The sequence below is a fragment of the Pseudophryne corroboree genome, chromosome 5 (genome assembly GCF_028390025.1).
Source record: "Pseudophryne corroboree isolate aPseCor3 chromosome 5, aPseCor3.hap2, whole genome shotgun sequence".
NCBI lineage: Eukaryota > Metazoa > Chordata > Amphibia > Anura > Myobatrachidae > Pseudophryne > Pseudophryne corroboree.
In genome coordinates, this window is record NC_086448.1 from 824839555 (window position 1) to 824851925 (window position 12371).

General features: G+C 47.8%; 1 protein-coding gene across 5 annotated transcripts in view; it reads left to right on the top strand.

Annotated features, from left to right (window-relative positions):
* ALS2CL (ALS2 C-terminal like) overlaps positions 1-8140 on the top strand; it is a 156052-nt gene extending 147912 nt beyond the window's left edge. For all 5 annotated transcript variants that reach the window (XM_063924517.1, XM_063924522.1, XM_063924521.1 and 2 more), the window contains 4 exons: positions 1949-2010; positions 2722-2871; positions 3137-3233; positions 4331-8140. In XM_063924517.1, the coding sequence (XP_063780587.1) occupies positions 1949-2010; positions 2722-2871; positions 3137-3233; positions 4331-4378 (357 nt within the window). In that variant the 3' untranslated portion in view covers positions 4379-8140. The remainder of the gene's footprint in view (positions 1-1948; positions 2011-2721; positions 2872-3136; positions 3234-4330) is intronic.
* The last annotated feature ends 4231 nt before the right edge of the window (positions 8141-12371 follow it).

Consider the following 12371-nt stretch of genomic DNA (forward strand, 5'->3'; position numbering starts at 1 on the left):
ATTAGAGTGACGTATCAGTATAGGGACCAGCATTAGAGTGACGTATCAGTGTAGGGACCAGCATTAGAGTGACGTATCAGTATAGGGATCAGCATTAGAGTGACGTATCAGTATAGGGTCCAGCATTAGAGTGACGTATCAGTGTAGGGACCAGGATTAGAGTGATGTATCAGTATAGGGACCAGCATTAGAGTGACGTATCAGTATAGGGTCCAGCATTAGAGTGACGTATCAGTGTAGGGACCAGGATTAGAGTGATGTATCAGTATAGGGACCAGCATTAGAGTGACGTATCAGTGTAGGGACCAGCATTAGAGTGACGTATCAGTATAGGGATCAGCATTAGAGTGACGTATCAGTGTAGGGACCAGCATTAGAGTGACGTATCAGTATAGGGATCAGCATTAGAGTGACGTATCAGTATAGAGACCAGCGTTAGAGTGACGTATCAGTATAGGGACCAGCATTAGAGCGAAGTATCAGTGTAGGGACCAGCATTAGAGTGACGTATCAGTGTAGGGACCAGCATTAGAGCGAAGTATCAGTATAGAGACCAGCATTAGAGTGACGTATCAGTATAGGGACCAGCATTAGAGTGACGTATCAGTATAGGGACCAGCATTAGAGCGAAGTAGCAGTATAGGGACCAGCATTAGAGCGAAGTATCAGTATAGGGACCAGCATTAGAGTGACATATCAGTATAGGGACCAGCATTAGAGTGACGTATCAGTATAGGGACCAGCATTAGAGTGACGTATCAGTGTAGGGACCAGCATTAGAGTGACATATCAGTATTGGGACCAGCATTAGAGTGACGTATCAGTATAGGGACCAGCATTAGAGTGACGTATCAGTATAGGGACCAGCATTAGAGTGACGTATCAGTATAGGGACCAGCATTAGAGCGAAGTATCAGTATAGGGACCAGCATTAGAGTGACGTATCAGTATAGGGACCAGCATTAGAGCAAAGTATCAGTATAGGGACCAGCATTAGAGTGACGTATCAGTATAGGGACCGGCATTAGAGTGACGTATCAGTATAGGGACCGGCATTAGAGCGAAGTATCAGTATAGGGACCGGCATTAGAGTGACGTATCAGTATAGGGACCAGCATTAGAGTGACGTATCAGTATAGGGACCAGCATTAGAGTGACGTATCAGTATAGGGACCAGCATTAGAGTGACATATCAGTGTAGGGACCAGCATTAGAGTGACATATCAGTGTAGGGACCAGCATTAGAGTGACGCATCAGTATAGGGACCAGCATTAGAGTGACGTATCAGTGTAGGGACCAGCATTAGAGTGACATATCAGTATAGGGACCAGCATTAGAGTGACGTAACAGTATAGGGACCAGCATTAGAGTGACGTATCAGTATAGGGACCAGCATTAGAGTGACATATCAGTGTAGGGACCAGCATTAGAGTGACATATCAGTGTAGGGATCAGCATTAGAGTGACGTATCAGTATGGGGACCATGTATCAGTCATGTATCTGTATATGGAGAATCAAGGGACATTCAGACTTATTAGAAGGAAATGTTTTTCTGTTGTTGGAAGTTACAGTACACCCCTTTACACCACCGCAATAACCTGTGTTATTGCTGCGTTATCCACGGTCACGGTTCGGTATAAAAGGGTCTCTGAAAAATAACCCGGGTACAGTGACCCAGGAATCCAACCCGGGCAGCAAGCAGGATTGGACCCGGTGACAGGGAAGTGTAAAGAGGTGACTCGGGACATCCAACCCAGGTGCCGATTACAGCATAGGAAGAACTGGATCCCCGGCGCTTAGAGATGATGTCATTCCAAGCGCTGGCAGAACAATCAACACTGCACCTTTGTGTAAACGGAGCCGCCCCGGGGTTTTGGTGTAAACGGGGTATTAATGGTTATAATGATTATGTTGAGATATAGTAAATGTTGCCGTTTGTTTTTCAGAGATATTCGATAGTGAAACACAAGTGCTTCAATTCTGCCACTGAGTGTCTCCAGAAGATAATGTAAGTACACAGACCACCCACCAACCTCCTTTACGGCTAGTAGACCGCAGACGACCTGCCTTTTATAGTTCCCTAGAATTCCCTGCTCCTGTGTATGTGCACTTTATAAAGCAAACTGTTTCGCTTTAATCGAGAATACCACGCTGATGCAGTGAGAATCTCCTGTTCAGTGCTACCCTACCAGCTGATTATTTGAAATTTCCATCACTATCATTTCCAGAACACCCTTTCGCAAAGGGAAAAGTGTCACGGATAAACAGAAAGTGCTGCAGCGCGGCCACAAGATAACTAAGGCTACAGCGCGTTGCAATCCCATATTTATTAATGGATGAAAATTAGGAATTTGGATTTGCAAAATAAAGTATTTGGTTACACTTTGAAGTGAACACTGAACCCCCAAAACCTACATGGCCCTTTAAGTTCCCTGTCTCCCGTAAAAAAATTGCAGACCTAGAACATTTTATACTGCCGTACCTTGCACAATAATGATGTACCGGCCTTTGCTGCATCAGACTGATGCTCAGCACTAGAACGGAGATTATAGACTATCAAGCCATCTGCATTCCCCCCACCTTCCTCCAGTCATTAGCAAGTCTTCCATATTGCCACACATCCATACGTTCCGGTGTGATGATCACCTTTTCTACTCTACGGTCTGCGCGGGGATCATTTATAAACATTTTAAATTAATCCGCAAAATATGTTTCGCAGCTCAACTGTGGACCCAGAAGAGAAGCTGGAAATCATTCTGAAGACCTACAAGGAGATTGAAACAACCGTGTCGCGAGTTGTGAATAAGGACTATAAACTCCCCATGGACGATCTGCTGCCTTTACTGATATACGTCGTCTCTCGAGCGGGGTAATATATGTAATAATGATGTCACATAATGAGGTTTTCCAACAATGGGGCTGAGGTCATATCCATTCCCTAGACGCAAGTGACGTCACTGGGATCTGGGGTGATTATCCAGACTCAGTGATGTCACCATTTTCTAGTGAATCGATTGGCTGCCTCTTCAGTGCTACATGGCTGCTCCCACTTTGTTCAGGGTTCAACAATTTTTTTTCCCTCTTGTACCAAAATATTTAAGTTTCATTTATTTATGAGGGTGTTGTCATTCCAGTGTACAACATTTGGGAGCAGAAATCCACTTTATCCAGGACTTGATGGACCCCAGTAACCGGGGAGGGATATATGACTTTCTGCTGACCGCGCTGGAGGTGGGTGCTCGTGTTTTTTCCTGCTCAGTGTTCTGCCATATGGATAATAAGTCCCGTTCCACAGTGTGTACAGTAGCAGGAGTGATCACTTCTGTGGCCTCCACTGTTCCTACGAGGAAGACATTTGCAATGTTTCTTAGACTCTTGTCCAGTTTATTGAGACATTTTGGTCTGAGATGGTGTTACCTGTTTTGGTGTACTTGTCACAGCTTGGTCAGTAGTGGGCTGCGGGAAATCGAGATCAAATTAGTAAAAAAAAAATATTTTTATTTTTTTTGTTATATTACAGTTCAATAGCCACGTGGTAGCCTACCTCATAGGGCAGCAATTTACCCATGGCTATTTTATAGAGATGAAAAGTCATAGTGTTTACAAGTCCTGTGCAAATGTCCATGGTAAACTGTTTGAGCTGTAGTAGCAAAGGAACACACTCGCCACACCCCAACTGTGTGGAAATCCTTACACAAAACTCTATGGAAGACCTCTGTATACCCGTTGGACCGTCTAGGTCTAGACAGTACGTCTAGGTCTAGACAGTCCTGATTTGAAGAGCACCTCCCTTGGGTTGGAACATTTCTCACAGCTCACCCTGTTGGGTGGGTGTCAAAGGCTCTGTCATTACCTGGGCGTCTCACCCTGGTGTCTGACGCATTATTTTTAGAGTTTGGAAAACCTTTCTATCCCATTGTTACTCTGAGACACATCAGCCGTTTTTGGTAAATACCTAAACTGCCAAATTGCCAGTCCAGGCCTTTGGATCCATAGTTCAAAATACACCTGCATCATATGATAAATTCTGCCGCTAATGGGGTAACTGTGGCCTCACACAGCCGCGATATTGAGCGATTTGACCTATATATAAATATGTGATGACCAGAGAGTATATTATTGGAAATGACCACTGTCATTTCCATCTTCCTACCACACCAACCAGTCTCATTATGCCAATATGAACCCTGTGCTACTACTAGTTTGACCAGGTGAAGGCATGATCTGGTCATTGATCCTGGCACATGCGTAGAGTGGCAGAACCTACTTATACTGTCAGTACCTATTTAGCAGGCCAAATAACAGCGCATGTCGTTATGTCTCCACAGTCCTGCTATGAACACATTCAAAAAGATGAAATTCGGCTTTTCAAGTGATGGACCCTCCGTTCTGGGACTGTTCGCAGGAATAATGAAACGAAGCTAAAAAGAATTGTTCTTTCCTACTGTAATTCATCTCTAACTAAGGACATCCCCCTAAGTTCTCCATTATAGCACTTTAACCCAGGGTCACACAGGATTTCAGTTTGGGTGACTGCACATATTGGCACATTACATTTATATGTATGTAATTTGCATTTCATTAACTATTCATCCTTACACATCAATCATGTCTAGGAAGTGTATATATAAACACCGCCTGAGAATAGTTGACAAATTTCTGAAAAGGAACTAGGAGAGTATTCTAGGATCTGATCCACCTAGTGGCCAGTAGCGGCACTGCAGGGACATCTGTTCACTTTAACAACATCCAGCATTTCTTGTTTAGAGGAAATCCCAGACTTCCCGGTCTCTCCTTGATAAATGATTCTACTGTATTTATTAACATTAGGACTTGGTAAATGTCGCCGGGCAATGATCAAATTAATGGAGTGCCTGATAAGAGGGCGGCCAGACAATTTAAAAGCACATATCATGATAGTTGATACTATTACAAAGACAATACAACTGCTTATTTTTATACGTAATACTGAATGTTAATTTCCTTTGTCACAATATTATCTTAATCATTACTGCAGAAAAAAACAAAAAGAAAAAAAAACATGTAACAATGAATGCCTAAGGCATTCATTGTTGCATGTTTTTTCTTGCCGAGAAAATGAACGACGTCGCAAATTTTCACCGTTCTTGAGCGTCGTCGTTCACTTTCTCGGCAAATGTGTATGCCGGTGATGAAAAGCAATGCGCGGCCCCGTGGGTCGTTAACGACCCTTGCTGTTGGCCGTGCATACAGCTCAATTTGGACGGTCGTCCAAGAGCGGCGTGACGTCACTGAGAAATATGGTCGCTCAGTGTGTATGCACTGCCACCGCCCGGCTCGGGAGGGGGAAACACTAGGCGACGCCGCTCATAGAGTACATCGCCTAGTGTGTACCTTCCTTAAGATCAAAAATAATGGTACAGGTGACCTCTGCAGGAAACCGGCGCAGACGTATACGGAAATTATTTATTATACAGCATCGCGTTCCTATTTATTGCAGCAGAGGTGGCTGCAGGTATGTAAATATCCGACAAATATTGCTACACTACAGGAAACGTTTGAATCAAAGTGTTAAATTATTTATAGGGTTTATATGGATTTTGATATTTGGTATGGCATATTATAATGTAAGGTTTTCTTTTTGGACACATATCCGAAATCTCATTCTGCAGAAAGCTGTGGAGTGAATAAAGTAGACATGTATTGATGTCCTTAACTTCTTAGCGATTGCTTTGTACAGAGAAATGAATTATTTATTATATCTAGGCGCGATATCGGTACACTTTTAGGTACACTAATGTAGTAACAATTGTTCTGCAACACATTAACACATCTCTAGTCACGGGCATTTAAAAATAACGCGTTCCACAAAGGAAGAAAATTGCGTTCGCTTGCTGTAATATGATGCAGAATCCTCAATAAAATGTTAACGGTTCATACGTTTAGTCTGTGACAGTGTTGGTTCCTGTATGCCATTGCAAAGGAAAATTACTTTAATTGCTAATGGACTACAAGTCAATTGGGGTCACGATGCCTATTAACTTTAATCACTGTGCTGAGTGAAGCGGCTTGATGGCATTTATTAAAAGTGCAGAGATATCACATAAAATAATAGGCCGTTCTAGATTGATGTTTATTGTTGCAAAAAAGTGATGGCCTTATACTAGGAAGAACTTGTATGAAACAAAGTAGTAATTATACACAAGTATACAGAAACAGGCAGGTGGAGCAGATGTTATCCCAAAGAAAGCGTACTTCCATCCTGACTTCCATCACTTGCAGATGCAGCTAATGTAATAATAACATTAGCTTAACACCATGCTTAAATTTCCTGGGAGTGGTTTCAGCGTTAATCTAGAATACCATTTTGGGATAACTATGGGGGTCATTCCGAGTTGATCGTTAGCTGCATTTATTCGCTGTGCAGCGATCATGCAAAAAAAAAAACGGCAGTTCTATGCATGCGTATGCGGCGCCTTGCGCAACGTACGAGTACAACGACCAATGTAGTTTAACACAGGGCCTAGCGATGCATTTCAGTCGCACTGGCTGCCGCAGAGTGATTGACAGGAAGAGGGCGTTTCTGGGTGGCAACTGACCATTTTCAGGGAGTGTTCGGAAAAACGCAGGAGTGGCTGGAAAAACCCAGGCGTGGCTGGGCGAACACAGGGCGTTTGTGATGTCAAATCCGGAACAAAATGGTCTGAAGTGATCACAAGCGCTGAGTAGGTTTTGAGCTACTCTGAAACTGCACAAAATTATTTTGTAGTCTCTCTGCGATATAACCGTTCGCACTTCTGCTAAATTAAAATACACTCCCAGTGGGAGGCGGCATAGCGTTTGCACGGCTGCTAAAAACTGCTAGCGATCGATCAACTCGGAATGACCACCTATGGCTACATTTGTACACATGCAGGTTAGTTATGAATACAAACAAACTGGTGGGATATTTGGCTTCTATTGTGTATATGTGTCTGTGTGACAGGGTATTTAGATTGTCAGCTCTGCTGCGGCAGGAGCTGGTGTGAATGGCTAAATATGGTCTGTAAAGCGCTACGAAATATGTGTGCGCTATGGACCCGATTCAGTAAGGATTGCAAATCCTGCAAAGTAGTAGAATATGAAATCCTTTTGATCGCATGCTGGGGGGCGCTCATCGTGGGACAAGATAGTCCAGCATGCTATCCGCCAGGCCCCTGAGACCACGCTAAAATTGCAGTTGCACCACAATTTCAGCGTGATTGCTGAAAATAGGGTAGCCTCATGCCGGCTCCCGAGGGCCACCACCATTTTAGTGTTTGCAGCGGCTGCGTGTGACGTTTTTAAGCTGCGCTCCCACAAGCTCCGCCTAGGAAACGGAGCGTAGCAACCCACGCCCCTGCCTGACTGCCGGACAGAGACGTCCGCATTTTCTGGGGCCTGCGCATGCGCCCGGTTGGACCGTTGTGATCGCACCTGAATTAGGCCCTATGGGGGTAATTCAGATACGATTATTTACTCTGACATGCGAGGGGACGCCCAGCACAGGGCTAGTCCACCCAGCATCTCAGCCCAAAAGCATTGCACGGCGGCGATACTTTTGCACCTGGCGAGTAGGTCCTTGCCAGCGCAGCTTTTTGCGCATTGGTAGGCCGCTACCGGCTGCGTCCTGGGTCACAGCAGCTGCTTGTGACATCATGCAGCTGGCGCGGCCCGTCCCCAACGGTCCGGACGCGCCTGCGTTGTCCGAACCGCGCCCCACTAACGGTGTTCTAATGCCGTTGGCTCGCCCCCTCCCGCCTCTGCCTGTTAATCAGGCAGAGGCGATTTCAGCCCTGAGATGCTGTTAGCATCTCACTGGGCTCCCCGGGGTGCGCATACGCAGTGCGCCCCGCTGCGCGAGCGCACTCCGCTAAGGGCTTAAGACTGCGGCAGCAATCCAGTGTGAATTAGGCCCTACAGTATACGCAGAACTATTAATAGTCATGTATGTTGCAATCTGAATTAGTGTGTTATTAGAGAACTTTATTTTTCCTGAAATTATAAAGATTTTTATTGATTAGACTTGGACAATATTACAAACATCTGCACACACACAAGGCAATCTAGATGGGCCGGAATGTTCCCTTTCCCATCAAATTCTGTTTCTATATGTAAATAAACTATTGTTTTTTTTATTACCTATGTTTCATTGGACTTTTATTACCTGTACATATTACGCTTTCTAAGCATCGGACATCCGTAGTGTGGGCTGACAGCTGTGTATAAATGTCAGTCTGCTCAGGGCTCCGGACGTGTAACAGGAGAACGCAGTGATGACATTTATTGCCTTCTATTGTAAGTAAAGGCAGAATCCCCGTTTTATGCAGTGTTTTTAGATAAGATTACAGTGCACCTATAGTCACTGTTCAACTGCTGCCCATCCTTTACACTGCCAGGATTGGAGGATGTGTATAGTAGGGGTGGGGCTATGATGACACAATCACGGCACACACCCCTGCCCCTTCCATCTGGCTGCCACTTAGGGATGCCAGCCCTGTACTGGCCTTCGAGAGCTGTTTAGCCCAATGGCTGAGTGTACCCCCTGGTATAATGCCACCAGCCCTGGCTGATCTGTGCAGCTCTTTTGCTTTTAGAAGATCAAAACAACCTTAAGCAAGGTAGTGGAGTACGTAGGTGGAGAGCAGGGTAGTGGAGTACGTAGAGGTGGAGAGCAAGGTAGTGGAGTTCGTAGGTGGAGAGCAAGGTAGTGGAGTTCGTAGGTGGAGAGCAAGGTAGTGGAGTTCGTAGGTGGAGAGCAGGGCAGTGGAGTCCGTAGGTGGAGAGCAGGGCAGTGGAGTCCGTAGGTGGAGAGCAGGGCAGTGGAGTCCGTAGGTGGAGAGCAGGGCAGTGGAGCACGTAGGTGGAGAGCAGGGTAGTGGGGTTAGGTGCAGGGTAGGGGTGTAATTGTATGTATGTAGGGGGGGTGCAAGGGGGGGGGGGTGTATGTAGGGGGGTGCAGGGTGGGGGTGTATGTAGGGGGGTGCAGGGTAGGGGAGTGTGTAGGTGAGGTGTATGATGGGGGGGAGGGGAGGGGTGGGGTGTAATTGTATGTATGTAGGGGGGGTAGGGGAGTATGTAAGTGAGGTGTATGATGGGGGGGGGGTGCAGGGTAGGGGTGTATTTGTATGTAGGGTGGGTGTGTATGTAGGGGTGGGTGCAGGGTGGGGGTGTATGTAGGGAGGTGCAGGGTAGGGGTGTAATTGTATGCATGTATGTATGTAGGGGGGCAGGGTAGGGGAGTATGTATGTAGGTGAGGCGTACAGGGTAGGGGTGGGTGCAGGGTGGGGGTGTATGTAGGGGGGTGCAGGGTAGGGGTGTAATTGTATATATGTAGGTGAGGCGTACAGGGTAGGGGTGTATGTAGGTGAGGTGTATGATGAGGGGGATGCAGGGTAGGGGTGTAATTGTATGTATGTATGTAGGTGCAGGGTAGGGAAGTATGTATGTAGGTGAGGTGTATGTAGGTGTGGGTGTATGTAGGGTGGTGCAGGGTAAGGGTGTATGTAGGGGGGTGCAGGGTAAGGTGAGTATGTATGTAGGGGAGGCGTACAGGGTAGGGGAGTATGTAGGTGAGGTGTATGATGGGGGTGCAGGGTAGGGGTGTAATTGTATGTAGGTGCAGGGTAGGGGAGTATGTATGTAGGTGGGGTGCAGGGTAAGGGTGTATGTAGGTGGGGTGCAGGGTAAGGGGAGTATGTATGTAGGTGAGGCGTACAGGATAGGGGTGTATGTAGGTGAGGTGTATGATGGGGGGGGGGTGTAGGGTAGGGGTGTAATTGTATGTATGTAGGTGGGGTGCAGGGTAAGGGTGTATGTAGGGGGGTGCACGGTAAGGGTGTATGTAGGTGGGGTGCAGGGTAAGGGTGTATGTAGGTGGGGTGCAGGGTAAGGGTGTATGTAGGGGGGTGCAGGGTAAGGGTGTATGTAGGTGGGGTGCAGGGTAAGGGGAGTATGTATGTAGGTGGGGTGCAGGGTAAGGGGAGTATGTATGTAGGTGGGGTGCAGGGTAAGGGGAGTATGTATGTAGGTGGGGTGCATGGTAAGGGGAGTATGTATGTAGGGGGGGTGCAGGGTAAGGGGAGTATGTATGTAGGGGGGGTGCAGGGTAAGGGAAGTATGTATGTAGGGGGGGAGCAGGGTACGGGAGTAATTGTGTATATGTAGGTGGGGTGCAGGGTATGGGTGTATGTAGGGGGGGGTGCAGGGTAGGGGAGTATGTATGTAGATGAGGTGTATGATGGGGGGTAGGGGAGTATGTATGTAAGTGGGGTGCAGGGTAGGGGAGTATGTATGTAGGTGGGGTGCAGGGTAAGGGTGTATGTAGGTGAGGTGTATGATGGGGGGGTACAGGGTAGGGGAGTATGTAGATGAGGTGTATGATGGGGGGTACAGGGTAGGGGTGTATGTAGGTGAGGTGTATGAGGGGGGGCAGGGTAGGGGTGTATGTAGGTGAGGTGTATGAGGGGGGGCAGGGTAGGGGTGTATGTAGGTGAGGTGTATGATGGGGGGTACAGGGTAGGGGAGTATGTAGGTGAGGTGTATGATGGGCGGTACAGGGTAAGGGAGTATATAGGTGAGGTGTATGATGGGGGGTACAGGGTAGGGGACTATGTAGGTGAGGTGTATGATGGGGGTACAGGGTAGGGGTGTATGTTGACTGAGGTGTATGATGGGGGGTACAGGGTAGGGGAGTATGTAAGTGAGGTGTATGATGGGGGAGTACAGGGTAGGGGAGTATGTAGGTGAGGTGTATGATGGGGGGTACAGGGTAGGGGAGTATGTAGGTGAGGTGTATGATGGGGGGATACAGGGTAGGGGAGTATGTAGGTGAGGTGTATGATGGGGGGATACAGGGTAGGGGAGTATGTAGGTGAGGTGTATGATGGGGGGATACAGGGTAGAGGAGTATGTATGTAGGGGGGTGCAGGGTAGGGGAGTATGTAGGTGAGGTGTTTGATGGGGGGGTGCAGGGTAGGGGTGTATATAGGTGAGGTGTATGATGGGGGAGTATGTAGGTGAGGTGTATGATGGGGGGTGCAGGGTAGGGGAGTATGTAGGTGAGGTGGGGGAGTATGTAGGTGAGGTGTATTATGGGGGTACAGGGTAGGGGAGTATGTAGGTGAGGTGTATGATGGGGGGGTACAGGGTAGGGGAGTATGTAGGTGAGGTGTATGATGGGGGGTACAGGGTAGGGGAGTATGTAGGCGAGGTGTATGATGGGGGGGTACAGGGTAGGGGAGTATGTAGGTGAGGTGTATGATGGGGGGTACAGGGTAGGGGAGTATGTAGGTGAGGTGTATGATGGGGGGGTACAGGGTAGGTGTGTAATTGTATGTATGTAGGTGCAGGGTAGAGGTGTAATTGCATGTAGGTGGGGTGCAGGATAGGGGAGTATGTAGGTGAGGTGTATGATGGGGGGGGTGCAGGGTAGGGGAGTATGTAGGTGGGGTGCAGGGTAAGGGTGTATGTAGGTGGGGTGCAGGGTAAGGGAAGTATGTATGTAGGGGGGTATAGGGTGGGGGTGTATGTAGGGGGGTACAGGGTAGGGGTGTATGTAGGTGAGGTGTATGATGGGGGGGTGCAGGGTAGGGGTGTATGTAGATGAGGTGTATGATGGGGGGTGCAGGGTAGGGGTGTAATTGTATGTATGGAGGTGCAGGGTAGGGGTGTATATGTATGTAGGTGCAGGGTAAGGGGAGTATGTATGTAGGTGGGGTGCAGGGTAAGGGGAGTATGTATGTAGGGGGGGTGCAGGTTAAGGGGAGTATGTATGTAGGGGGGAGCAGGGTAGGGGAGTAATTGTGTATATGTAGGTGGGGTGCAGGGTATGGGTGTATGTAGGGGGGGTGCAGGGTAGGGGAGTATGTATGTAGGTGAGGTGTATGATGGGGGGGTAGGGGAGTATGTATGTAGGTGAGGTGCAGGGTAGGGGTGTATGTAGGTGAGGTGTATGATGGGGGGGTGCAGGGTAGGGGTGTAATTGTATGTAGGTGCAGGGTAGGGGAGTATGTAGGTGGGGTGCAGGGTAAGAGTGTATGTAGGTGGGGTGCAGGGTAGCGGAGTATGTATGTAGGTGGGGTGCAGGGTAAGGGTGTATGTAGGTGGGGTGCAGGGTAGGGGAGTACGTATGTAGGTGGGGTGCAGGGTAGGGGTGTATGTAGGTGAGGTGTATGATGGGGGTGCAGGTAGGGGTGTTGTATGTATGTAGGTGCAGGGTAGGGGAGTGCGTACGTAGGGGTAGGGGAGTATGTATGTAGGTGGGGTGCAGGGTAGGGGAGTATGTATGTAGGTGCAGGGTAGGGGAGTATGTATGTAGGTGGGGTGCAGGGTAAGGGTGTATGTAGGTGAGGTGTATGGTGGGGGGTACA